Below are 26971 nucleotides of genomic sequence, written 5' to 3' on the forward strand. Positions count from 1 at the left end.
TTTAGGGTTGAAAGGGATTGCATAACTGATCACTTAATTTCACCAACAGTTAGTCCAGTGGAGGGAGAAGGGAGGAATCAGAAGAAATTAAAAAGTCACCAGATTATCGTAAGCTTTAACTCAGGTGGAGTGGATTCATTACTTTTCTCCCTTTTGGGCATTATCGTTTCTTTCTATGGGCTAACACATACCCTGGAATTTTCTGAATAATATACACTGAAATTTGATAGTGAAATGATATAAGTACAAGGTATCAAATATTTCATATAATTTTCTGGTTAAAATTATATAAATACTAGGAAAAACATTACAATATTTAAATAGAAGAGGCAGGATGATGAAATATAGTAAAACACCCTTTCTTCTTTCATCTCTACTTTTGTCCATCAATAAGCCTGTCAACAAACATTTATTAATTGCTTTCTATGATCTGGCACTGTGCTAAGAGCAGACAATACAATATTTTATATGGCTAATATAGCCATAAAAGAAATGATCCTCAGGGACTACTTTTCCTCTTACTGTTCTTGTTAGGATTTCCACCCTCACTTCCTTCTCTTTGGCTTCAACCTTTGCTGTCCCTCATTTCTCCCTCCTTTCAGATACAAGTTACTTTTTCATCATGTACTATACTGTCTATCCAAGGAAGGATTGTTAGTGGACAGATAATTCATATAATCACAGATAAATAGCTGAAAGTGACCTTCAAGGCCATCAAGTCCAAGCCTCCTCTCCCCTCCCCCTTTAGTGATGGAGCCTAAACTAGATCCAAAATGTCCTAATTCCCAGTCCAGTGCTCTTTTGAGATAGTATTTGGGTTGGCAAGGAAGAAGGGTAATTAGGACAGGAGAAAGGAAAGATAAACACTAGATCTGAAGACCACAAACGCTGTGGGTAAATTTCAGAAGAGTTATTAACTGGGATGGGAGGGAAAAAATCTTTTTCCTCCCCAATATAACTGGCTATCTTTGTAATCTTATGTATTTTATACATTTAAAAAATTCTTGTAAGGAATCCTTTGGTTTCAGTAGATTGCCAAAAGGGTCCTTGAGATCAACATTGAGAACCTGTGGACTATATAGGTTGCCTTTCCCTGAGTAACTCCCCTAGCCCAGTTATGGGTGTAGCATAACCCATTTATCTCATTTTCTTTTGCTTCACTGGATGCCCATTCCTGTTTTGCTGATAAAATACCCCAGAGTTTGAGTAAGTATAGGTATTCCTCTGAAATGTGGAAGAATGCCACCTCAGTCTTTTAGCATCTTCAATCCACCATGGCTTTGTGAACCTAAATCTTTCCTTATAGAATCTAAGTGGGGGAAATTAAATGGGAAAGAGCACTGATAGCAATAAAAGGATTTTTTAAAATTTGCTTCCTGTTGCTTTTAGCGATAAAAGCCGTTAGAAAACCTTTTAAAAGCCTATGAGTTTATTTCAAGGATAGCGGAAAGAGGAACAAAGGGGTGAGATTTCCTTTAATTCCACAGTTCCTTCAAGAAAGGAGAGAAATCATGGCTTCAGAACCATTGAGGTAGGCAGGTCAATTGTCTTGAGGCCTGAGAGAAAAATAATGGGGAAAAACTGGGATGATGAGATCAGATTTAGAATAAGGAGAAACTTTAGAAGTTATTTAATCCAATCCCTCATTTTTAGAAATTAAGGAAAGATCACTGGTACCTTGTACAAAATGACAGAGATACTATCTCTCCTCTCTGGGACTACAAGGGCTAGGATGTGAACCTAAGTTCTCAGTCTCAAACCTAAAACTCTATACCATGAGCCAAAGTGGACAAAGACAGTAAAACATAGCTGCAATGGTAGACACCAGCTCCAAAGTCAGGAAGATCTGAGTTCAATCTAGCCTCAGATATTATTAGCTATGTGATCCTAGGCAAGTCACTTAACCCTGATTGCCTTTTTTTTTTAAATAGCTTCCCCTGAAGTTCCACAACTGCTCATACTCAATTCCACTTTGCTAGAGTCAATTTCATACATTCATTCATTGAATAAGAATGTATTAAGTACCTGTGACAGAAGCTGGAGATTGAAAGACAAGAAATGAAATGATCCCTCTTTCCTCTGAGAACTTACATTCTTTTGGAGGAGAAAACAGTATGAATACAGATAAGTAAAAAGTAATTTCAGGAAGAGGATGGTCACTAGCAATAGCAGATGGGGATTGGGATCTGCATCCTATAGGAAATGGTATTTGAGAGGAAGGAAATGACAGTGGGGACTCTAAAGGAGCAAGTAAGGAGGGTGTACTTTCTAGGCATGAAGGAGAGGCTATAAAGGCTTTGAGCCTAAGGAGGGAATACTAACGACAGGGAATAGTAAGCAGGCTAGTTTGGCTGAGACATAGAATCTGCAAAGGAAGTTGACATTCGCTAAGCCTGGAAATTCAGGCTGAAGCCAGGGCTTTAAATGTCAACTGAAGAGATTGAATCTCTCGGCCTCTAGAAAACAGAGAAACTTTTTCAGCTGTGGAGTAGCATAGTAGGGACTGTGTATTAGCAATATCACCTTGCCAGCTGTGGAGGAAAATGGTCTGGAGGAGAGAGACATGACAGACTGGAGACCAGGAGCCTGGAGCTAGAAGCCCCAAGGATATGGTCAAGGAGAGATATGTTATTGAATTTTGAAACAGAACTATACTTCAAGTCCATTCGAAATTTAAAAGGCTTTAAAGAATGATTTAGCTATCACTACGCATTCCATTGTACCTATCCTGACTTCAATATAACTGATATTCATTCATTCATCCAACAAACATTAAATGCCTACTGTGTACAAGACATTATGCTAGTACTAATGGGGATACAAAGATATATAATAGGTTTTTTTTTTTTTCATGGAGCTAGAAATCTAATGAAGAAAAAAATATAGATATATTTATCTATACATCTGAAACAAAATAATTTCAAAGTGTAGATACAAGTAAGGTGCTATGAAAACTTGAAGAGAAGAATCACTTTAACCTGGGTATTGGGTAAAGACAGGGTAAGAGGAGGAAAATTTGAGGAAGTGCCTAAGTTAGATCTTGATAAAAAAAAAATTAAATAACTTTGTTGCTCTTTTCTATTTCTTATTCATCAGAGTTATCTAATTATCCCTCCCCATGGTCATCCCAAAGAATGACCAGATTTAACAAATGTTATTTTTTAAAGAGGAAAAAAAACAGTACAATTATTAGAAAAAAGAATAAAACATGCATTGTGTAACATCTTTGGAACTCCCTCCTACAGAAATGGGAGGGTTGGGGGTATATTCTCATTTCTTTCCATTTAAGTCCAGGTTAATCTTTAGAGTTTTGTTATATTTACCATTGATCTTTTGATTTGTAGTTATTCTTTTATATACATTTTTGTAGTTGTACATAATTTTCTTCACACTGCTTACTTCACTTCCCTGTTTCTCTTTATTTAACACATACTTCATTTCTCATAGCAGAATAATATTCCATTATATTCATGTGCTACAACTTACTTAGCAAATCCCCTGTCAAGGTACCTTTACTTTGTTTCTAATTATTTGTTATCACCAAAAAAAGATGTGATAAATATTTTGGTACATATTGGGATTTTCTTCTCATCCTTGCTTTGTTGGGGTATAGAGCTAGTAACAGAGTCTCCGGTACAAAAAGCATGGATATTTTAGTCATCTATTTATATAATTACCAACTGCTTTTCAAAATGGCTGTACCATTGCAGAGCTCCACCAATAATGTAGTATTAGTGTAGCTATCATTCCACACCCCTTCCAACATTGACTACTGACATTTCTGGCTATTTTTTTCCAATTTGCAGGAAGGTGAGGTGAAATCTTAGGCTTATTTTGATGGGCACTTCCTCTATTTTGTTCTCTAGTATTATATTCTCTCTTTACTTTGTAATTATTCTTTTGGGAGCTGCTTGTTCTTATCCTTTCACCACTTATCTACTGGGGAATAGCTATATATACTTATTGTTTATATATCTTGATATCAAAATACTTATCATAGAAATTTGGTACAAAGATTTTTTTGTTTTGTTTTCTTCTTCCTGAGATATCTTGGTAATTGTTGTGCTGTTGGTTTTTCCTGATTTTCCCCTTATTCACTTTTTGACTCTGTCCCCTCTGATGATGGCTTTGGTGGATGCTAGATCTCAAAGCATCTCAGCTTCCATCAATTCACAAGGTGCATCAGCCTAGTCTTTTCTCCAATTGACTTCAGAGTGGTCAAAATTATACTCAGCTGAATGCCATGCTCTTTGCCTTGAGAGAATGTCTCTTATGTTCTATTTCTCTTCTTCCTTCCTCTCTCTGCCACTACAGCATCCTGTTCTGGTGTTCTGCCCTGCTCCCTCTGTTCCCAGTTTTTGTCTGGCCCAACACCAGCAATTTAGAGCTATGTAACTGTTGTCACCTGTGGGCTTTTGTTCTCAAAGAAGTATTGCCTGCCATGCTGGCTCTTGTTGTTTAAAAAAAAAAAAGACTTCTACAGCCTTGAAGCCAGGGTCTCCATAATGCAGAAAATAAGGCAGGGTACAATATGTAGTTTTACTGTGAGCCCTGGGTTAGGTTCCTGTGTGCAATCTCACTGCTGGTTGCACAGAATGTTGAACAGTGATGCTGAGTGAGTTCACCAGGATCAGTGTGAATTCAATTCATGGAGGCTTTTTTGGTTTCTGTGCGTCCTGGACCATGGAGACAGCTTGCCTAGTTTTATAATTGGCACATAATTTCTATTTTGAAGAGGTCTGAGAGGTCACGAGGATCAGAGAAAATGTCTGACCTGCCATCTTGTTACTCATGTGACCTGAAGTCTGAATTAGGTCTTGAAGGAAAAAGGATAAGTTTTCAATAAGCACAGATGGAATGAAGGAAAAAAAGAAAATTCCATTCCAGACTTGGTTAGGAAGGGGGAGAGGTTGACATGATAGACAGAATGAGAATAAGAAACAGAACATAGTTTAGCTTGGCTGGAATATCTAGCACACAAAAGAGAACAGTAGAAAATAACACTGGAAAATGAAGTTGAAGTTAGATTATGGGTGGTTCAGAATCAAGGTTCAAGTTCTCAAGATCAGGGATTTAGACTTTACTGTGCAAGCAGTAGGAAGCCATTAAAATTTTTTTGAGCTTTGAAGTGACATGATGATACAAAATGCATGGACAATTATTTAGGGATTGTGTGTTGGGCAGATTAGAGAGAACAGGAAGGAGCAGTTAGGAGGTTATTGCCACAGTATGGGGAAGAAGGGATGAAAAGTGGTTTGAGTGAGATTTGAGAGACGAGCTAGTAAAGAGATAAAACTGATAAGACCTGCCAACTGATTAGAATGAGACAGGGAAGAAGAGGAAGGGCAGGGGGATTCTTGATGACTAAAACTACCTTTCTCCCTAGTCTTCCTTATTTCTGTCAATGGAACTCATTCCCCTAATCATCCCAGCTCAGATTTTAGAGTGATCCTTCATCTCTGCCTTCTTTGCTGTTTATATCAGTCACCAAAGTCCTCTTGTCTACATAAGACCTCTTGCTTCTTCTTCATTCCAAAGATCACCCCACCCACTCTTGATGCAATGCTTCAAACCATTTTACAAATTGTTCTTATTCTCCTTATTCATTCTTATTATTATCTTTTCCCAAGATTGCTTTGGGGGGAAGCTAATATCATGATTCCTATTTTGTCGGAGAGAAATCTAAAGTTCAAAGGTCTTAAATCACTTGCAAAGAGACATATAAAATACTGATTTGCAAAGTCTAGACCAGGACAGGTCCCCTGACTTGTAGGCTAATACTTTTTCCATTATAGTGGGCTGAATCTACATATTTTGAAGACAGATTTTGTTTTGTAAACAGCCAAACATTATCAGGAACTAAGAAGCATGCCAAAGTGGAAAGAGGAATGGACTTGAATTCAAAAAGACCTGGGTACATTGGTCAAATCACTTAACCTCAGTTAAATGGGCCTCAGTTTTGCTCATTTACAAAATGGGGGAAATCAATGTAAGCAGCTCCCTCACAAGGAAGATGAAGATCACATGAGATAACATACATAAAATATTTCGGAAACTTTGTCAGCTATTTTAAGAAAGCATTATCCTCATCATGAGTGAAGAAATATTAAACACATGGCATCACTAAAAATATTTTTATAAATTTATTCTAAAGGAACTGCTAAAAAGATCACAATCAGGTTCTCAGAAGGCAATAAGAAGCATATATAACAATAAAGGCTTAGCAAGAAATCTGAAAGAAAAAGAAATAATTGCTTCTTGTAAACTGTGATGTTTTGATCACTCTTATTTCTGTCTTTGTCAAGTTATATACCTCCAAGTCTTGCCAAGTCTTGTCAAAGGCTGCAGTACTTTGTCAGGATTCGAGGCAAAGAAACTAGAATAATTTCCCACCTTCAAATCTATCCACCCTCCATTGGAAAATCTGGAACCAGTTCCCATCCTCATCTACCTCTTCTGGTCCTCCAGGGCACCTATCTACCACCCTCTCTCTCTAGTACTTGGCTGGATCCCATCTCCAAGTTCTCAGCTTTGTAGCTTGCCTTCCCACTGCTAGAGCCTGGGACACTGATGGGTCAGTTGGTCAGCAAGATGAATCTGGTTTTCAGGGAAAGGGAAGAGGGACAGAAAGCAAAAAGTGACCCTCTGAGGTAGATTGGAGTTAGTTTCTCTTACTGTTATTCTGCCCCAGTTCAAACCATGTACTCAAATTTATTTGCAAATCTTTCCCTTTTACCATCTATCTGCCACATCCCAAAAGTGTAGCAAATATCAGCAGCCTTAATACAATGTAGCATTTTGTCAAAGTGGCAACAACAAAGCTTGTTCTTTTAGGGGAACTTTATTATAATTTATCCTTTAGAAGAGAACTAATAGTTACAATAAGAGATCTTCAAGATCAAAGATGAGTATTGCTGTCTTCATGTGCAGAAAGCAAAGTCACAAACAAGATTGTGAACAGATGTTCCCCAATTCCATGAAGAAGAGGGCAGAAATAGAGACTTAAACAGAGACTTAGACAAACATAAGAAAGACCTTCCTAGACTTGAATATTGTTAAAAGATAGGGGGAGCAATCAAGAAATGAGAATGGAATATTTGTCCCTTAAGAGATTTGGCAATATGCTAAATCTGTGTGAATGGAATTGGGGTGAGGGGGAAGAAGGCAGTGTGGCTCAATGGGAAGAGCATAGGTTTCCTGGGTGAGATGACCTGCATTTAATCGGCTAGTTTTGTTATTTGTGTCACCTCTTTGAGCCTACTCTGTAATAAAGATGTCAGAATGATCTGATATCTTTTTCTATTCTGAATCTCAAGAAATGTTGAAGCAAAACTTATTCACTCAGGAGATAAAGGGACAGACTAGCAGTACTCAAACATGTTGATCTCAAAAGGGGTCCAGAGCCAGAAAGATGTAAATTCAAATAAGACCTCAGATATTTCCTGGATTTGTGACCCCAGGAAAGTGACTTAACCTCTACTTGCTCTCAGTTTCCTCAACTATATAATGGAGATAATAATAACACCTACCTCCCAGAGTTATGAGAAACAAATCTGTAAAGTGTTTGGCAAACAAAACATTCTAAAAATGTCAGTCATTATTATTAAATGTCAGCCATTTTATCTGTTGATATTTATGTTAGAAATATAAATAACTTAGTATTTACTATTATAAAAAGTTTTGACCTCATGAATAGCCTAAAAGAATCACAGGGATTCCCATGGGTCTGTGAATCACACTTTGAGAATAACTGGGTTAGCGTAAGGGACTTCTGAAGATCTCTACTTAATAATTTCATGATCTCATGAGAAAAGTTTGCTTTCTGTAAATAATGGAACAATTCCAAATGTCTAGAAACCTTTTATTTAAATGTAAAAATATTTCATCCCTTATTGGGACAATTTTTTTTATTCAATCATTTAAGTTGGGATCCTGTAAGTTAATAATTTATCTATTTCAGTGCACTATTGTAAATGCTTGGTAACCTGAAAGAATTAATGAAATGACCAAAGGTGTCTAATTTGCTACAAAGGAATAATTCAGGCATTGGGGGAATCCTGCACCTTTATTGTTAGGGAAAAAATCTCAATGAACAAGAGGCTGTAGAACATATTCAAGCTATTAAAAATGTAGGAAAACGACTCATTCTATAAATATATCTCTGTGATCTCATAATAGTAATAGCAGCTAGCATCTATAAAGTCCATCAAGCTTTACAAAGTACTTAACATTCTTTACATCCTTTAATCTTCACAACAACTGTGTGAAGTGGGTGCTTTTATTTTTATAGATGTTCCATTTTACATATGAGGAAACCAAAATGGAGAGAAGTTAAATAAATAAATGGCCCAAGGTCATACAACTAGTATTCAAAGTGGATTTGAACCCAAATCTTTCTCATTCCTAAGTTCACCACATCTTCTACCATGCCATCTGACTCTCATCAATCTCACTGACAATGCAGGTTTGTTGTTGCTTAGCCATTTCAGTTGTGTCAGACTTTTCGTCTTTTTAGGTTGTTTTTCTTTTTTTTCTTTTTTTGGCAAAAATACTGGAGTAATTTGCCATTTCCTTCTCCAGCCCATTTTACAGATGAAGAAACTGAGGCAAACAGGATTAAGGGACTTGTCCAGGGTCACACAGCTAGGAAGTGCCTGAGACCAGACCTAAAATCAAAAAGATAAGTATTCCTGATTCTAAGTCCAATGTTCTATCCACCTCTTCATTTAGCTGCCTTTTCAAAGTGGGTACATTAGTACAAATCACAACATATCAATGCCTTCTCATTCTGTGACAATGTCATTATGATTCTTGCTTGTGGACTCCTATAGAACTTCCAAAGACACCCAATTGGCAGAAAGCCTTCCTCTAGAACTCTTAAAATTTTGCTGAATGGATGAATAAATATTTGTTGCTTTGAGATATCACCATATATGGCTCAGTGAGGAGGAAGAATCATTAGTTAGATTCATAGAATCTTAAAGATCAGAAGGTTTCTCAAAATAACAAAGAGCACTAGATGAGAGTCAGAAGAACAAGGTTCAAATTCAGTTTTGGTTGCCATTTAAATTTTAAATTTTTTGTTTCTTCTTTAAAATGGAGATAATAATTGCTGACATCTTATCTGTGTGACTAAAAAGTGATATAGCACAAGCTTTACAACTCAAGGAGTATTACATTTTCAGTGATGGTAGGAAGGTGACAGGGCAGCAGCAATCTTATTGGCTTGAGCCACAGAAACACTAAGGAACTAAAATAGTCCTCCAAATAAACCCCTACCAAAGAAGAACTAGAGAACATTATGAAAGGCAAAATGGACAACTCTGATAAACATTAAATTAAGAAGGTTTTGCACAAACAAAACCAGCAGAAACACAAGATTAAAAGGGAAACACAAAGCTGGGGAAAATACCAGTTTTTCTGGTTCTGATAAAGGTCTCATTTCTAATGAACTATGTCAAATTTATAAGAATATAAGTCATTCCCCAAGTGATAAAAGGTCAAAGGATATGAACAGACAATTTTCATATGAGTAAATTAAAGGCATCTATAGTTACATAAAAAATACTCTAAATCACTATTGATTAGAGAAGAGCACATTAAAACAACTCTGAGGTTACCACCTCATACCTCTCAGATTGGCCAAGGCAAGAAAAGATAATTATAAATGTTGGAGATGTGGAAAAACTGGGACACTAATGCTTTCTTGATGGAGTTGTGAAATGATCCAACCGTTCTGGAGAACAATTTGGAACTACGCCCAAAGGGCATACTCTACTCACATGTGCAAAAATGTTCGTAGCAGCATTTTTTTGTAGTAGCAAAGAATTGGAAAATAAGTAAATGCCCATCAATTGGGGAATGGCTGAACAAGTTGTGATAAATGAAGGTAATGGAATATTATTGTTCTATAAAAAAATGATGAACAAATTGAATTTAAAAGACCTGGAAAGATTTACATGAACTGATGATGAGTGAAACAAGCAGAAGCAGGAATACATTGTACACAGTAACAGCAAGAATGTGTGATGATCAACTATGAAAGACTTGGTTCTTCTCACTGGTTCAGTGATTCATGGCAATCCCAATAGACTTTGGACAGAAAATGCCACCTGCATCCAGAAAAACAACTAAGGAGACTGAGTGTAAATCAACACATACTATATTCGTTTCTTTTTTTAATCTCTCCCATGTTTTTTCATTTTGCTCTGATTTTTCTCTCCTAACATGATTCATAAATCAATGTGTATTAAAAACAAATAAATTTATTAGAGAAAAAATAAACATATAAATCCCTTCACAATTATGCCTCAGGTCTGCCCTGTGTATATATGTATATAATAAAAGGTAATAAGGTAAATAAAAAAGGTAAGTAAGGTAATAAAGGTAAATAATGAATCTAAAATATACAGTATTTAAAATCGAAAAATTAAAGATGACTTTCTCTATAGAATATTTATTTATCAACTACTTGTAAGTAGACTGATTAAAGATTTATTAGGCACCAAACCTTAAAGATAAGAACTGAAGAAAAAAAAAATCAACAATTCTTCATTTCTTTGTCTCAATCATTTGCCCAAATAAAGCAGCTCTGTCCTGAACATTAAGCAATCATTTAAATTAAATTTATACGGCACTTGTAGATATCACTAAACTCTGCATATAGCAATGAATCCTAATAACATCACTGTTTCCATAGTAACTAATACCTTTTTTAAAAGGGGGAAGAAAAGAGCAAATCTTTAAAATGTAGGAAAAATCTTACAAATTAGGTGACATAAACAAATCATAACAGCTTTATTTTGTATTTATAAAGAACTTTCTAATTTCAAAATATTTAACCATTAGTTAGATTCAGAATCTTAAGAATTGGGAAGTTCTTCAAAATAATTTAACACAGAGCATTAGAATTAAGGAATGAGAACAAAGTTCAAATCTAGTTCTGCTGCTTATTAGCTTTGTCTGTCATTTAACTTTTAACTCTTAATTTCTTCTTTAAAATAGAAATAATAATTCCTGACTTAACTTACTTGTTATGAAGCTCAAGTGATACCACAAGTCTTAGAATTTAAAGGGTAGAAGGGAGTTTAGATGTAATTTAATTATTTTATAGATTAGGAAATTGAATCTGAGATTCAATTTTCTAATCTAAAATTTAAATTCAGAATCTGAGATTAAGTCACTTATCAAAAAATCAAGAAAGCAACAGGCATGATTCAAACCCAATGGAAATATCACCAGATTTAAATTAAAGAGTTAGATCTGAATCCCAGCTCTGGAACTCAAGTTACCTTGGCTAAGCCACAATAACCTTAAACTAAATAGTTCCTATGACATGGAACCTCATAAAAGGAGCCCCTTTCCATCTTTGAATAGTGTTTCTCAGAACATTGCTCTTCATACTGAGCCTCAATTTGCTTCCTTATAATTTATATACAATGATCTGAGTTCTTCTGTCTAGAACCACATATGTAGAAACTGTTGAGGATACTTAGGCAATAATTTTGTTATTTTGCATTATGGCATTCAAGAGTGTTCATAATCTTTCTCTAAGGCAGCATGGTACAAGAAAACAGATACTAACTCTGGAGTTAGATAACATGGATTTGAATCTATGCTCTGATATTTGCTACCTTTCTGATTTTAGCAAGTCATTTAACCTCCCTGGGCCTCAGTTTCCTCATCTGTAAAACCAGGGAGTTGAATTTAATGGTCTCTAAAGCTCTTCCCATGATTCTATGATTCTACTTTTTTAACCGTATTACTTACTACTCCCTTATATGCCACACTTACTCCAGTCAGACTGAACTATTCTCTATTCCCAAATTATGCCCTGAGATTTCCTGATTGAGTACTTTTCTTTGCTCATATTGTTTTTGTTCCCAGAATACTCTTCATTACTATTTCTTTTAAATGTTTTTACTTCTCAATAATTTCCCAATATTATATAACTAATTTTAATATTCATTTTAATTTTTTTTAGTTTCAAATTCTCTCCCATTGAGAAGATTAGCAATATGATTACATATGTTAAATCATGCAAAACATATTTGATATTACTCATGTTGCAAAAGAAAAACATGCATACAAAAAAGAAAATGATAAAAAAGTATGAAAAGTATAAAAAGTAAACTTCAATCTATACTTAGCATTCATCAGTTTTCTCAGTGGATAGGGATAGCATTTTTTATCATGAGTAATTTGGAACTGTCTTGGATCATTTTCTTTATCAGAATAACTAAGACTTTCACAGTACATAGTCCTTACAATAACACTATTACTGTGTTCTCCTGGTTCTCCTTATTTTACTCTGTATGAGTTCATATTAAGTATTCTCAGGTTTTTCGGAAACCATCCTGCTCATCAAACAGTATTCCATCATAAATCATATACCATGACTTTTTCTGTCATTCCCCAGTTGTTGAGAATCCCCTTGATTTCCAATTCTTTGCTGCCACAAAAAGAGTTGCTATAAAGATTTTTATAGCAACTAAAGATTTTGTACAAACAGGACACTTTGGCTTTTCTTTTATCTCTTCAGTATATAGACCTAGTTTTATAGTCCTTTAGGTATAGTTCTCCAGAATGAATAGATTAGTTTATAAGTGCAATAGTGTCCCAGTTTTTCCACATCCTCTTCAGCATTTGTCATTTTCTTTTTCTGTCTTGTTAGCCAAACTGATAGATGTGAGCTAGTTATCTTGAGTTGTTTTAATTTACATTTCTCTAATTATTAATGACATAGAGCATGTTCTCCTGTGACCATTGATAGCTTTAATTTCTTCTTCTAAAAACTACTTGCTCATATATTTTAATCATTTATCAACTGGGGAATGGCTTTTACTTTTATAAATTTGGCTCAGTTCCCAATATATTTGAGAAATGAGGCCTTTTTCAGAGAAACTTTCTATAAACCCTTCCCTCTAGTTTCCTGTTTTCCTGCTAATTTTGGCTGCATTAAATCTTATTTGTACAAAACCTTTTTAATTTCATGTAATCAAAATTATCCATTTTACTTCCTGTGATGCCCTTTACCTCTTGTTCTGTCATAAGTGCGTTGATCTATGCCTAATTTCTGCCAAGCTACTTTCCAGCCTTCCCAGATATTTTTGTTCAAATCCTTACCCCAAATGTTCAAATCTTACCCCAATAGCTTGGATCACTGAGTTTACCAAATACTAGATTACTATAGTCATTTACTACTGTGTATTATGTATCTAACCTATTCCATGGATTTGCCATTTTGTTTCTTAGTTAATACCAGATGCCTTTTTTTTGGGGGGGGGGGGGCTGACAATGGGGGTTAAGTGACTTGCCCAGGGTCACACAGCTAGGACATGTTAAATGTCTGAGATTGGATTTGAACTAGGGTCCTCCTGATTTCAGAGCTAGTATTCTATTCATTGCACCATCTAGCTGCCCCCAGATACCTTTCTTGATGATTACTTTGTGATACAATTTGCAATCTGATATTGTTAGGCCTCCTTCCTTCATATTTTTCACTTATTCTCTTCATTTTTTTACATTAGTTTCCTTGATATTCTATACCTTTTTTTCTTTCAGATGAATTTTGTGAATTTTGTCATTTTTTCTAGTTGTATACAATAATTCTTTGAAAGTTTAATTGCATGGCACTGAATAAGTAAATTAACTTAAGATTTGTTATTTTTATTAAATTAGTTTGGTCTACCCTTGAGCAATTAGTATTTCTCCAGTTTAAATTTGTTTTTGTATAAAGTATTTTGTAATTGTGTTTATCTTGTCTAGTTTTATCTTGACAGGTAGATATCCAAGTATTTTATATTGTCTATGGTTATCTTAAATGGAATTTCTCCTTCTATCTCTTCCTGCTGGGTTTATGGGTAATATACAGAAACACTAAAGAATTATGTGGGTTTATTTTATGTTCTGCTAAATCTGCTAAAGCTGTTCATTGTTTCAGCCAGTTTTTTCTTATTTGATTCTATAGTATTCTCTAAGTATACCATCTTATCATCAGCAAAAGAGTAATCACTTGAAACTATATCAGTAGTGAAACAGTAATCACTGTCTATAGGGAATCCTTTACACTGCCTTAATAATGATAAAGTCCTTAGAAACTGCATGTATCACCTTCCCATGCAGAAAAGTTTAATCTAATTGAAAACCTTATGTATCACTGAAAGTAATACTGATTCTCAGGGTTCCCATTCCCTTTTAATTTTGCCCTTGAACTCAGAAATGGTTACAGGCAATGGATTTGACTAATATGTCTGCCTGCAATCAATGCTAGCACAGAGATCTCTGTAATCTCTTTCTAACTAGTTACTAGGTCTCTTCTCTAGCTTAAAAGCTTTGAAAGTTACTGCTGCTTCTCTCACTAACTAGTCCTAACAGTGGTATTGCATCCATGTGAACTTCAGGCCAGGTTCCACATTCACAGCACAAATTTCTTCTTTTAATCTCCTAAATTGTCTTGGGATAGATGAATGTCTTATCCTGACATTTTGGTGGCTCTACTATTCCAGATTTCAATTGGAGGCATTATTTTTAAATTGTTTAGATGGAAATATTGGGAGAACTCAGCTGAGTGCTTCCTCTCATTCTGTCATCTTGGCTCTGCCCCTTCACCTCCATTTCTACATGTCAAAATTCTAACCAGTTTTCAATATCTAACTCAAATTCCATCCCCTTTGTAAAGCCTTCTTTCATATTAGATTGTACTTCTTTAGTAGCACTATCATCTTAATTAAATAAAGGCAAGCTCCTTGAGAACAGAGATTGTTCATCCTTTCCTCTATATATCCTCAGGGCCTAATCACAGTTCCTTGCTCACAGGATCCTAGTGTCATAAATTTAGCAGTGGAATGGACTTAAAAGGGTGATATCATAAACAAATTAGAGAAGCAGAAGGAAGTCATTAATCAGATCTACAGATAAAGGAGGAGTTTTTGGCCAAACAAGGTATAGAGAAGATCATAGAAGGTAAAATTAATAGTTTTGATTACATAAAACTAGAGTTATTATACAAACAAAACAAATCTAGCTAAAATTAGAAAAGAGGGGCAGCTAGGTGGCATAGTGGATAGAGCATCAGCTCTCAAGTCAGGAGGACCTGAGTTCAAATCCGGTCTTAGACACTTAACACTTCCTAGATGTGTAACCCTGGGCAAGTCATTTAACCCCATTCACTTCAGCAAAAATAAATAAATGAAGGAATGAATGAATGAATGAATGAATAAATGAAATTAGAAATGAAGCATATAAATGGAAGGGAAATCTCAGCATTAGTTTCTCTGATAAAAGTTTCATTTTCTTTTTTTATTTAATATTTTATTTTTCTCCAATTACATATAAAACACTTTTTTAACATTTTTGAAAAAAAATTTTGAGTTCCAAATTCTTTCTTCCCTACACTCCTTTTCTCCCTCCACAAAGAAGACAGTTCAAACATGTCTTCACCTTAATCAAGTTGTAAAAGAAACATACAAAAAAAAAACCCTAAGAAAACATAAAAAGTAAAGAAAAAGTATGTTGCAATTTGCCATCAGGTTCTTATCAGATATTTCTCTATAGACGGATAGTATTTTTCATTATAAGCCCTTCAGAATTGTCTTGTATCGTTACATTGCTGAGACTGGCTATAAAACACAGTTGATCACTATACAATATTGCTGTTTCAGTATACAGTATTCTTCTGGTTCTGTTCATTTCACTTTGTATCAGTTTGTGTCTAAGTCCAGGTTTTTCAGAGAGCATCCTGATCATCCTTTCTTAAAGTATAAAAGTATTCTATCACAATCATATAATACAACTTGTTCAGCCATTCCTCAATTGATGGATTTCAACTCAATTTTCAATCTTTGCCACCACTAAAAGATGCTCTAGATATTTTTGTACATATAAGTCCTTTTCCCTTTTGTTTTTTATCTCTTTGGAATACAGTACTAGTCATGATATTACTTAGTTAAAGAGTATGCATGATTTTTATAATCCTTTGGAAATAGTTCCAAATTGCTCTACTGAATTGTTGAATCAGTATAAATAAATATATGTAGATAACTTATATAGGAAACTGATTCGAATTTATAAGAATAAGAATCATTCTCCAATTGATAATCAAAGGAGGTGGGTAACATACTTCATCTTGAGTTTTCTGATACAGAGGTAACAGACTCAGAGTACAGACTGAAACACACACACACACACACACACACACACACACACACACACACACACATATATATATATATATATACCCACACATGTGTGTGTACTGGACTTGTCTAATGCAAGGATTTGTTTCAAGTGACTTCATGTTTGACACAGGGCATTTATTTTTCTTTCTTTCTCAGTTGTCATTAGTAAAGGTGTGGAGGGGAAATGTAGATATGAAAATAATTTTTTTTAAATGAAAGGGACCTTAGAGGTCATCTAATATAATCTTTTTTTTATTTTTATGGATGAGAAAATGGAGCCCCAGAGAGATTAAATAATTGACCAAGGTCATATAAGTAATAATAAGTGGCAGAACCAGATCTCCATTCCAAGTTGTCTATTTAAAAATCTTGCATTCTTGACAAAGCACTATGGTGCTTTCCACAGTTAATGCTTAATGTTTGTTGCATGAATTATCATATTATATACTGTATTAAATTTATCTAGACTTACGTTTCATTTTTCCCAAATGGATCATAAGCTCCTGGAGGGTAGGGACTATGTCTCATTCATTTTTGTTTCTCTTACAAATGCCCAGAACATTGTTCATGCTTTAAAATTATCCATCATACTTTCTTTGCTTGAAAATTGTATGTCATACTTTCTCTGTGTTATAAGTTAGACACAAGTCTCTCTAAATACTGATTGAATTGGATTAACACCAAGGTTTATAGATAAGGATTCATGACTCTTTAAAACAAATAGAAAAGCCTTGGGCAAGCTAAGGCCAATAGTATCAGAAAGTCCTGAGATAGTATGTAATGGTCTGATAGGAATGCATATATCGTACATGTGCAGAGGACTTATTTTACATTTACAGAAAGCTTGATATTAGGGAATTGGATTGGATTACAAGCCAAATTCTCAAATAAGCACCTTTACTATGACAACACAAAAGAATCTGCCATCAACAACAAATTCAAGCACTAAGTGTCACCTCTAAGGCAGAAAACCCAGTCTAGCTGAAGCAGGATAGGACTCACAGAAAGAAACAGGAGGTGACTGGTACCAGGTATCTATCTTCTCCCAGAAAGGGCAGGTGCTTTCCATATCTCCTTCCTCAGTAGCCACTACAACTGAAGACTTGGAGAAAAAATAAAGTTCTTCCCACCAAAGTCCTTGGCACTATTTCAACATCAAAAATTGATACGGTTTGTTGTTCTTTTTTAATCAATGGGAATGGCATTAAAGATGATGCATTCTTCTTCAACAATGAGATGGACAAATCAGTTCCAATAGAGCAGTAATGAATCGAACCAGCTACACTCATCAAAAGAACTCTGGGAGATGACTATGAACCACTACATAGAATTCCCAATCCCTATGTTTTTGTCTGCCTGCATTTTGGATTTCCTTCACAGGCTAATTGTACATTATTTCAAAGTCCAGCTTTTTTTATACAGCAAGATAACTATATAAATATGTATACATATATTGTATTTAACTTATACTTTAACATATTTAACATGTATTAGTCAACTTTCCATCGGGGGAGGGGGTGAGGAGAAGGAGGGGAAAAGTTGGAACAAAAGATTTTGCAAATGTCAATGCTGAAAAATTACCCATGCATATATTTGTAAATAAAAAGATATAATAATAATAATAATGATAAAGATGATGCATTATCATCTAGATTCCCACAGCATTTTAAAGATGGCAGAACCTTTCTAACTGACTTGCAGCTGAAACCTCCTGTTCGTGCTGTCACCATTAGAATGTGAACTTTTTAAGGGCAGGGATTTCTCAATTTTTGTATTCCCATGCTTTGCATATAGGAAGCATTTAAATCTTGATTAACTCACTCATTCATTAGTTGGAATGAGGCTTCGTTGAATCCAGAATATTCCTCATGGTCTGTGCAATTTTCATCTTTTTTTTTCCTTCATATGCTACCCTTCTCTTAACCACTTTACCCCTCTTTTTCTTGTGTGATTTTGCAAACTGCTGATAATGAATTATTAACTAATTATATCCATTCTCTCAGAGATGCCAGGAAAAAGAACCCATAATATCAAGGTGCTAAAATCCCAATCATCCTTAATATAAGGTGGCTTTCCAGAAATAAAGGAAAACAATTGCAGAGATAGAGATGATAAAAAAAAGATGGAGTGAGCCAGAATACAACAATTAATAAAGCGACAAACTCAGTCCTCCTCCATGCAAAAAAAAAACAAAAGAAAAGAAAAAAAAAGAACTACAACAAAGTATTTTAAATAGCAATTCTCATCTTTTCCATGTTTTTTTCTCTACAGAATCCTCCAAAACCCTATATATTAAATTAAGCCAATTTTATATTCTAGGCCCCTCCCTATAATTTTAAAGGTCTACTAGGAATCAAATGGGGAATAGTAGAGTTCCCTAAATATTTTGTCCCTTAAGGATTATAAAATCCCCAAAGATATCAGTTTCCCCATTTGAGTGCTACATCTGTTTGTGTTATAGTTCGTGTGTTGAAGCGTCCTATTTACAGAAGAATTATGGCTAAATTCTGAGGATCTAACAATACAATGAACCTATTTGTGCTATTAGTTCTGATTTCAAATTAACAGAACAAAAATATATCTGGTAAACAAACAAAAATTCAGCTAGCCATCTTTACTTTTTTTTTTTTAAAACCAAACTAGCACAGCATTTTTTTCCTCTCACAGATAAGGACATGTTCTCTTTTGTCTTTTTATCCTTAGCATCTAGTATGGTACCTGGCTCTTACTGCACACTTAATTTATCTTTTTTGATTGACATTGATTTCAAATAGCAGGAACTGGACAAATATTTGTTGAATTGAACTGAAGCTGAAAGTCCTAGAAACAAGGGGATTTTTTTTATGTCTCACAAGTGTCTTCTATTGGTTCTATTAGCTTAAGTTAGAGGTAAGATGCAGGCAGCACTACCACAAAGCCTGTCATAAGACTTGACACTTAAGCAGGAAAAACAGGCATTTCCCTCACTTTACAACTTGCCCCATAGCTACACTTGCCAAAGAAGATAGGTTTTTACATAAAGGCTATAAATTGTACCTATCTTTGTCCATCAAATATAAAATGCTCCTATTTCTGCCCTATGGGGCTGGCAAGCAGATTCGTCTAAAGATAAATTATATTAGGGATCTGTGCTCAACATCTTTAAAAGTCTCTTGACTTCACCTTTTGTACTACTGAATGATATAACATGTTGGGGAAGAGCCTATATCCCGACCTTTGGTTTATGATGGATATTCACAGAGGACCCATAGGATTTTTTCCATCTGATCTAAGGACCAGGTTTAAAAAAAGTGGTAGAAGAAATCTAGCCTAAGGAGACAACCTGTAACATCAACCAAGAATAATGTATTTCTTTCTGATTTTTTCATGATGGAGAAAAATGGTTTCTCCAACATGGAAAGACTATCTTTGTTAAGGGCTCCTGTTTGGGGGTTTGAAGTTTTCTTTTCTCTTGAACCACTGGAAAAGGGATTATGGGTCTGAGTTACCTTATTCCAGATTGTGGTGATGAGAAAATGTGATAGCTTTTTCCCTCATCTTCTGACCTTTTTTGGGTAAAGCATTTCCATGTTTTGTGTTACCATAATTTTGAGGCCCTGATTCTCTTTACTTTATGGAAGGAAATATTCAATCTTGTCAAGAGATGGAATCCTAGGTAAATTCAGTTTTAGAAGCCATTCTTGTTCAAAGCATTTTCAGGGTTGGGTGTTTTTTTGTTTTGTTTTGTTTTGTTTTGTCAAACTCTTGTTTTTCTTCAAATAAGTACACACAAAGCAGTATTGGTCAATGGCTATCTTTGGGCACGGCAGTGAAAAGTAAAAGTGCAAGCAAGACTACATTTGGAATAAGAAAACTTGTGTGAAAATTTCTGTTTTATCTTAACTCCTTCACTGTTAAGATGACACAACCTCTCTGTGCATTGGTTTTCTCACTGATAAAATGGGGGTAATATTTGCATCACTAACCTCACAGAGGTGTTCGTGATCAAATGTATATAAAGAATTTTGCAAAATGTAAAACCCTCTATAAATATGAATTATTATTCCTAATCTAATTCTAATTCATGAAGTGGAGCAAAGTGCCTACCGTATAGTAAGAACTTAATAAGTACTTGTTGAATGATTGATTGGTATATAGTAGGATAAAACTTTTCAGTAAATGTTTAAGTTATGGTTCCCCCTGGAGGCCAGAATTACTATGTCAAATATAGGGGGGAAGCAAGAGAGGAAAGTCACTAGAAAGCCAAAAAACCATGAGAAGTGAAAATGGGGATAAGAAGAAAGGTAAAGAAGGGCAAAAGTGACTCTTGAACCACCTCATCAGGAGTAGAGGAATGAGAGACAGAGAGAGACAGAGACAGAGAGAAAGTGAGACAGAGAGAGACACACACACAGACTGAGGGAGAGAGAGAGAGAGAGAGAGAGAGAGAGAGCGCACACGCACTGGGGAAAGACGGAGACAAAAAGAGAGAAAGATTTAGCTCTGGTGTATTTGATTCTGAAAAGAACAGATTATCCAGGATGAATGCATGTAAAAGGGCCAGATACCCTACATTCAAATCAAATGGAAATACAAGAGACTAGTGTCAGAGGAAGGGCCCAGTCTTACCAGAATTCCAAGACTAGAAGAAGAAAAACTAGATAGGTTCCAGAATTCCAAAAAAACTAGAAGAAGAAAAACTAGATAGGTTCTGCATGGAATCTCTGATTTTCTTTCTGATATGTATATTGTCTACTAAGGACAACCAGAATTCTCCTATCAATTTGTTCCAAATGGTCAAAAATCTCAATAAGGAACTATTATTATAACATTTCCTTACTGAGATTTATGACAATTTGGGAAATATATAAAGATAGATATTTGTGTGTATAGATAGATATTTGTATGTGACATATGAGTATATATGTATGACTATATATAAATATATAAAAGTGTATATATGTATGCATATATGTGGGTATATGTATATATACTTAGATATACACACATACGTGTGTGTATATATGTGTATATATATATATATATGAATGTGTGTAAATATATTTATGTCTATGAAGTTGAATAAATTTAAGGTTCTGAGACCTTGATCTAAACTCAGATTTGGCTGAAAAAACCAACTACTGTATATCACAGATTTCTCATCTATAATATCTAATTCCTTAGATTAAACAGGGTTCAATAAATAATAATATATAATGATAAATAATGAAAGTTCAAAAAACAATATCAAACCTATATGCACAGACCATGATGTAATAAATACAGAGAGAGGGGAAGATGACTATAAAATATATATGTTCTGTTTGTTAGAATATGCTAAAGAATAAAGATGAGCACTAACTTTACAAAAATTGCATAATATAGTCATTTTGTCTGTTTGATCAAGAGTCAGAACATGTCATAGAAGACTAAGGGGGAAAAGTCCTTTTTTCCCTCTCCTGTTTCATCATTAGCCATTCTCCTTTAGTCCACAAATCTCAATACTTGCTAATTTCATCTCTACTTTGCTTCCTTGCACAGTACCAAATTAAAACCAAGATAATATTTTTCAGCAAAGGAAATCTAAATATTGAAATGAAGTCTTCTGTATATCATCATGCCGACAAGAACCATCCTACAATATCACATCAATCATAGCACTCACACCTCATTGGGTTCTAAGTTTCCCTGATGGTATTAGTGGTTAGGAGCAAGTACTCCTGAAGTCCCTCCTTCTCTCTGAGTGGAGAAGGTAGAAGATGAAAGTTTCCATTTAGGAAGGGCACCCAGGCCAGTGTTCTCTTTATCTTCCATTTGGCCATGTCCTTCTGTATTTCATCTTGCACCTACATTGGGTACACTTCCCCTTGCCCTTTGCAGCTTCCCAATTTTGTGTTGTCTTCCCTCATTAGAGAGTAAGCCACTTCAGAGTAGAGAATGTCTTTTTTTCTATTCATTACATTCAAGTCCTTCAAAAAGTCATCTACTTCCCCAATTAGATAAAATTTAGTTGTAGTAATAATGAAATAATAATTTTTTGTAAATGCTTACAGGAACATGGACTTTGCGAAACATCTCAGCTCCCTTGTGAGCATCCATCAATGCGATGTCCTGTGGAGTGGAGACAATCACAGCTCCTGACCAAAAAAAATACAAAAACAAAATGATGCTATTATTTATATTGAAATAATTAATGCCCAAAGCATGTATTTACATATTAAAATAATTGTTTCATATTAAAGTGACTTCATCTTTTAAAAAAATGAAAAAGGAGAAAATGTATGCTAATGTAAATTTAGTCTTCCCTTTCAATTCTCACAAAAATTTGTTTCTGCCTTCTACAATTATAGCACAATCCTAAATCTAGGCTGGATTATAATTTCCATCTTCTGCTCTTTGATCTTCCTAGTTCTAATATCAGTTGCCTAAATTTTCTTCCACTTTCCTAGGAATTATCTTTTATTTTTTCTTTATTGGATTTAACAATATCATATCTGTTCTTCAAAACTCTTCCATATCTCACTACAAGGCTCTGTATGGAGTTTTGAATTTCACTAAGCAGCTGTTGGGCAGCTAAACAGTGCAGCAGATAGAGTGCCAGGCCAAGAATCAGGAAGAAATGAGTTCAAATCTGGCCTCAAACTTTTTCTAGCTGTGTGACCCTGAGCAAGTAACTTCACCAGTTTGCCTTAGTTTCATCATCTATAAAATGAGTTGGAAAAAGAAATGGGAAATCACTCTAGTATCTTTGGCAAGAAAAACCCCAAATGGGATCAAAAACAGTAGACATGACTGAAATGAATGAATAAAAAAACAATCATAATAATTATAAGTATACATTTATAAATGTAGAAAAATAAATTTAAAAAGGTAAAGATTCTTCCATTAATCTCTCTTTATAACAACCTGAAATTCCATCTGTCCATGAAGTTTTTCCCCATGTAAGTGGAAATAAGATGAAGATGTCCAATCAGTTCTCTACATTCTCTAAAATTGTGAATGTTTATTCCTGGTTTATATTTATATCTTTATATTTACATATATTCATATGTATATATATATATATGTGAATATGTATGCATATACACATCTTTATATCTTATTTATCTATATTTCATTTCTGTTGCCCATTTATTTTGTTGTTTGCTTGTCCTGGAGTAGCACACCAGATTAGGATTCAGGAGACTTGGATTTAAGTTCAAAGAGTTGTATGACTCAGTAAGTCATTTGAATTTTCCAGGTTTCAGACTATCTTTAAGGGTGGATGTTGGAATAAATGTTCACTAATGATCCTTCCAGATCTATGAATGCATGTTCTCATCTTCACTTCTTTCAAATATTACTTATAGCAACCTTGCTAATACAGCTATTCCAGGAACCCTAATTGAAATGTTCTTTAAAGAAAGTCCTACTTCTTTTTCTTCTACCCTCTCATCTGTTGATACTCCACAATCCTCTGCCTAGATATGCATATTTATTTCCCCTATACATACTAACCCTAAAATACAGTTTTGTGTATATAAATGTAATGTCTCTTCAAAGAAGGGATAAGAAATAAGCATTTACATACTTCTTATTTCTATTGCCTCACTCTTTGCCAAGCATTTTTCACAAGTATGACTTCCTTAAATACTCACAACAGTCCTATGAGTTGGATGCCATTAGTATCTCCTTTTGTGAACAATAGTTAAGTGTTCTGCCCCAGATCCCATAGCCAGGTCAATGTATGAGGCCAGATGTGAACTAGGTCTCTCTGACTTTTAAGATCCAGAGCTCTAACTGGGCTTTTTTTATATGATCATAGCTCAGATAAACCATTAAACTGCCTTGATCTCCATTTTGTTAGCCATAACTAGAGTTCATTGCACTTATGAGGTAAAAGAGACTTGACAAGATTTTCTGGTCCAACCTGCTTAAGCATCTTACAGTTGGAAGTTGTCCTCTCTGCTTAGACTGCCCCTCCTCAGCTTCCTCAGACAATAACTACTTTACTGATGCCATTTCACCCCTGAATAAATGAATCTTTGACCACAGAGGAATTGGAGCTATAAAACTGTGATTTGGTCTATTTCTCCCTTTCAACCCAACGCGATGCAATAATAATAAAAAATCAGCCAATATTTCTAGGGTGGCCAGTATAAATATTATTACATGTATTTTGCATAAGGAAACCAAGATTCAGAGAAGTCAATTGACAAGAATCACACAGCCTTTTTTTTTTTTTTTTTTTAGTAAATAGCATTTATGTAGCATTTTAAGATTTGCAAAATACTTGAAATGTGTTGACTCATTTAATCCTCACCACAACCCTGTGAGATAAATGCTATTTTTACCTCCATTTTGCAGCTGAGGAAACAGAGGCATAAAGAGGTTAAGTAATTTGTCAGGTATCATACAGGTGTCTGAGACAGGATTAAACTCATTTCCCTTGCCTCAAAGTTCATTGTTCTTCCCATTTTGTCTTGCTACCAACATTCATAGGCTTTGAATATGCTTTTTTAGAATCAGTCCACCTAAATAGTTGGTTGATTGTTGTCCTTCATTCTCAAAGAAAACCAAAATGATATCACTATCTTAAAGTTGTTATTGTGTCCAACTGTGGCTGATCAGAACAATAAAAGTGTGGGATGCTTTGCCACAGGTCAAGCACAAATACTTCCTATGAACATTTGGGGTGGATTCTCTAACTTTGTACATCTTACATTTCTTCTCAGCTATTTAAATTCTACTCTGCTCCCAGAGCACAGTACCTTCTCTGATGAGGGCACACCATACAGAGAAGTCTTGTGCCAGTATTCCCCATGTCATACAATCTATTCCAAAATTCTTAAGAGAAACTTTGGGAGTTTCCTTTTATTGCTTTTTCTGACCACTTTGTGAGTACTTGCCCTGTGTGAATTCTCCATAAAATAGTCTTCTTGGCAAGCAAACATTTGGCATTCAAACAATATGGCCAGCCCAATGGAACTGTGGCTTATCACCAATAGCATAACCATCATTGCAATGTTTATCATGAGCATTAACCAAAAAAAAAAAAAAAAAAGACTACATGAAGGTAATTGCTATACTTACAGAGAACAGTGAGGTAAAAAAATTCTATGAAGAATATGATAAAGTCACTCAAAATTAAATCAACATGTACTTTCTCAGTGATTTCAATGCATGGGAGGAAACAAAGCAAAATATTTTTCATTCAAATCATCAAGAGTCAAGAGTTCCTCAACAAGATAATTGAAAAGTTCTAAATATGACAACTAAATAATATAATAAAAATGAAAATGATTATCCTGACAGGAAATAATTAAAGTTACTAATATAAGAGTTATTTCCAAATCAATTCTTCACACATATATAAATTCAGTAGAGCAAGAATAAAACATAAACATCAAATTAGAAGACTAAAAGTGAAAAGAGAAAGTATATTCAAAATAGTTCCAACCCTAATCTTTTTAATTTTAAATTTTATTTTATTTGGGAAAAAAGAATAAGAAAAAAAGAAAAACAGAAAAGGAATATAAAGCAAAACAAAAGAGAACATTGCTATGTACCCAGCAGAACATCAGGGAGGATTCAAAATATATAACAACAAATTACCAGATCAAAAAAGTGTATGCGTGTGTGTATATGAATTACATATTAGTAGAAGAAATTATATTCATGAATGGTCATTTTTTCTTTACTTCCTTGTACATTGTTCTTTGGTTCTCTGCTGTTCACTTTTTTTTTACTTAACTCTTTTCCCCCCTTTTTATCCCACCCTCAAGCAAGCTATAGTTAAAAAAAGGATATATTTATGTATACAAATGTAGATGTACATACATACACACACATATCCCACATACACACATATCTTCCCTATTCCTACTGATTCTGCTTTAATTCTGCTCCATAAACTTGCCTTACTATTACTTAACCTCCCCCACCCAAGGATTTCTCCCTTGTCTTCTTTCTTCATCATTTGCTTCCCCAACCACTTATTCTTCCCTCCTTATTTCTTTGTAGATTTTGGAGGGTGCTATACCCCTTGTGATATATATGTAGTGTTGCCTATTGAATCCATTACTGATGTGAGTAGGTTTTCAGAACTATGAGCCCTCCTCCCCCCAGTAATGCCTCTGTGTTTATTCTTCCTCTGCACCTCATTTGTATAACATGATTACTATTTTTACCTTAATTCTACCATTCTTTCTTCTGAGCTACCCTCAGTTGATGTGAATCTTAAACATATAGCACACATTTCCCATGTTTAAAAAATGTGTCCACATTTAAATAATTTGTATATGTTGAGTTCCCTGAAATTGATCTTTGATGTTAGCTCTTATACGTTAAATTTTCTGTTAAGTTCAGGTTTGGCTGATAGAAAGTCCTGAAAATCTGTAAGTTTGATGAATGTTCATTTTTTCTCATTCAAAATTATATATAATTTTGCTGGTTATGACATTTTTTGGCCATAGGCACAGTTCTTTTGATTGTTGGTAGATATGTTTCCAAGTCTTGCAATCATTTTTATTGTAGCTGCTGATAAGTCTTGTACAATTCTAATTATAGCTTCAATGTATTTGAATTGCTTTTTTATTGTTTTCTTGCAAAATTTTCTTTTTGATCTGGGGGCTTTGAAATTTGGCAACAATATTTCTGTGTGTTTTCCACAAAGGATCTCATTGAGCTAGATGGTGATCAATGCATTTTTTCTATTTCTACTTTTCCTTCATGTTCTATCACTTCAGGACAATTTTCTTGCATTACTTCCTGCATTATTGTGTCAAGGTTCTCTTTTTTGGTCACAACTTTCAGGCAGTCCAATTATTTTTATA

The 26971-nt window shown here is 34.5% G+C and overlaps 1 protein-coding gene and 1 long non-coding RNA gene across 3 annotated transcripts in view; one reads left to right on the top strand and one right to left on the bottom strand.

Annotated features, from left to right (window-relative positions):
• Nucleotides 1–26971, bottom strand: part of NUBPL (NUBP iron-sulfur cluster assembly factor, mitochondrial) — a 320313-nt gene that overhangs the window by 50328 nt on the left and 243014 nt on the right. For both annotated transcript variants that reach the window (XM_051977282.1, XM_051977281.1), the window contains exon 8: nucleotides 22209–22294. In XM_051977282.1, coding sequence (XP_051833242.1) covers nucleotides 22209–22294 — 86 coding nt within the window. The remainder of the gene's footprint in view (nucleotides 1–22208; nucleotides 22295–26971) is intronic.
• Nucleotides 1–26971, top strand: part of LOC127549355 (uncharacterized) — a 122524-nt gene that overhangs the window by 21846 nt on the left and 73707 nt on the right. The gene's annotated exons all lie outside the window — the stretch shown is intronic.

The sequence above is a fragment of the Antechinus flavipes genome, chromosome 2, assembly GCF_016432865.1.
Source record: "Antechinus flavipes isolate AdamAnt ecotype Samford, QLD, Australia chromosome 2, AdamAnt_v2, whole genome shotgun sequence".
Classification (NCBI taxonomy): Eukaryota; Metazoa; Chordata; class Mammalia; order Dasyuromorphia; family Dasyuridae; genus Antechinus; species Antechinus flavipes.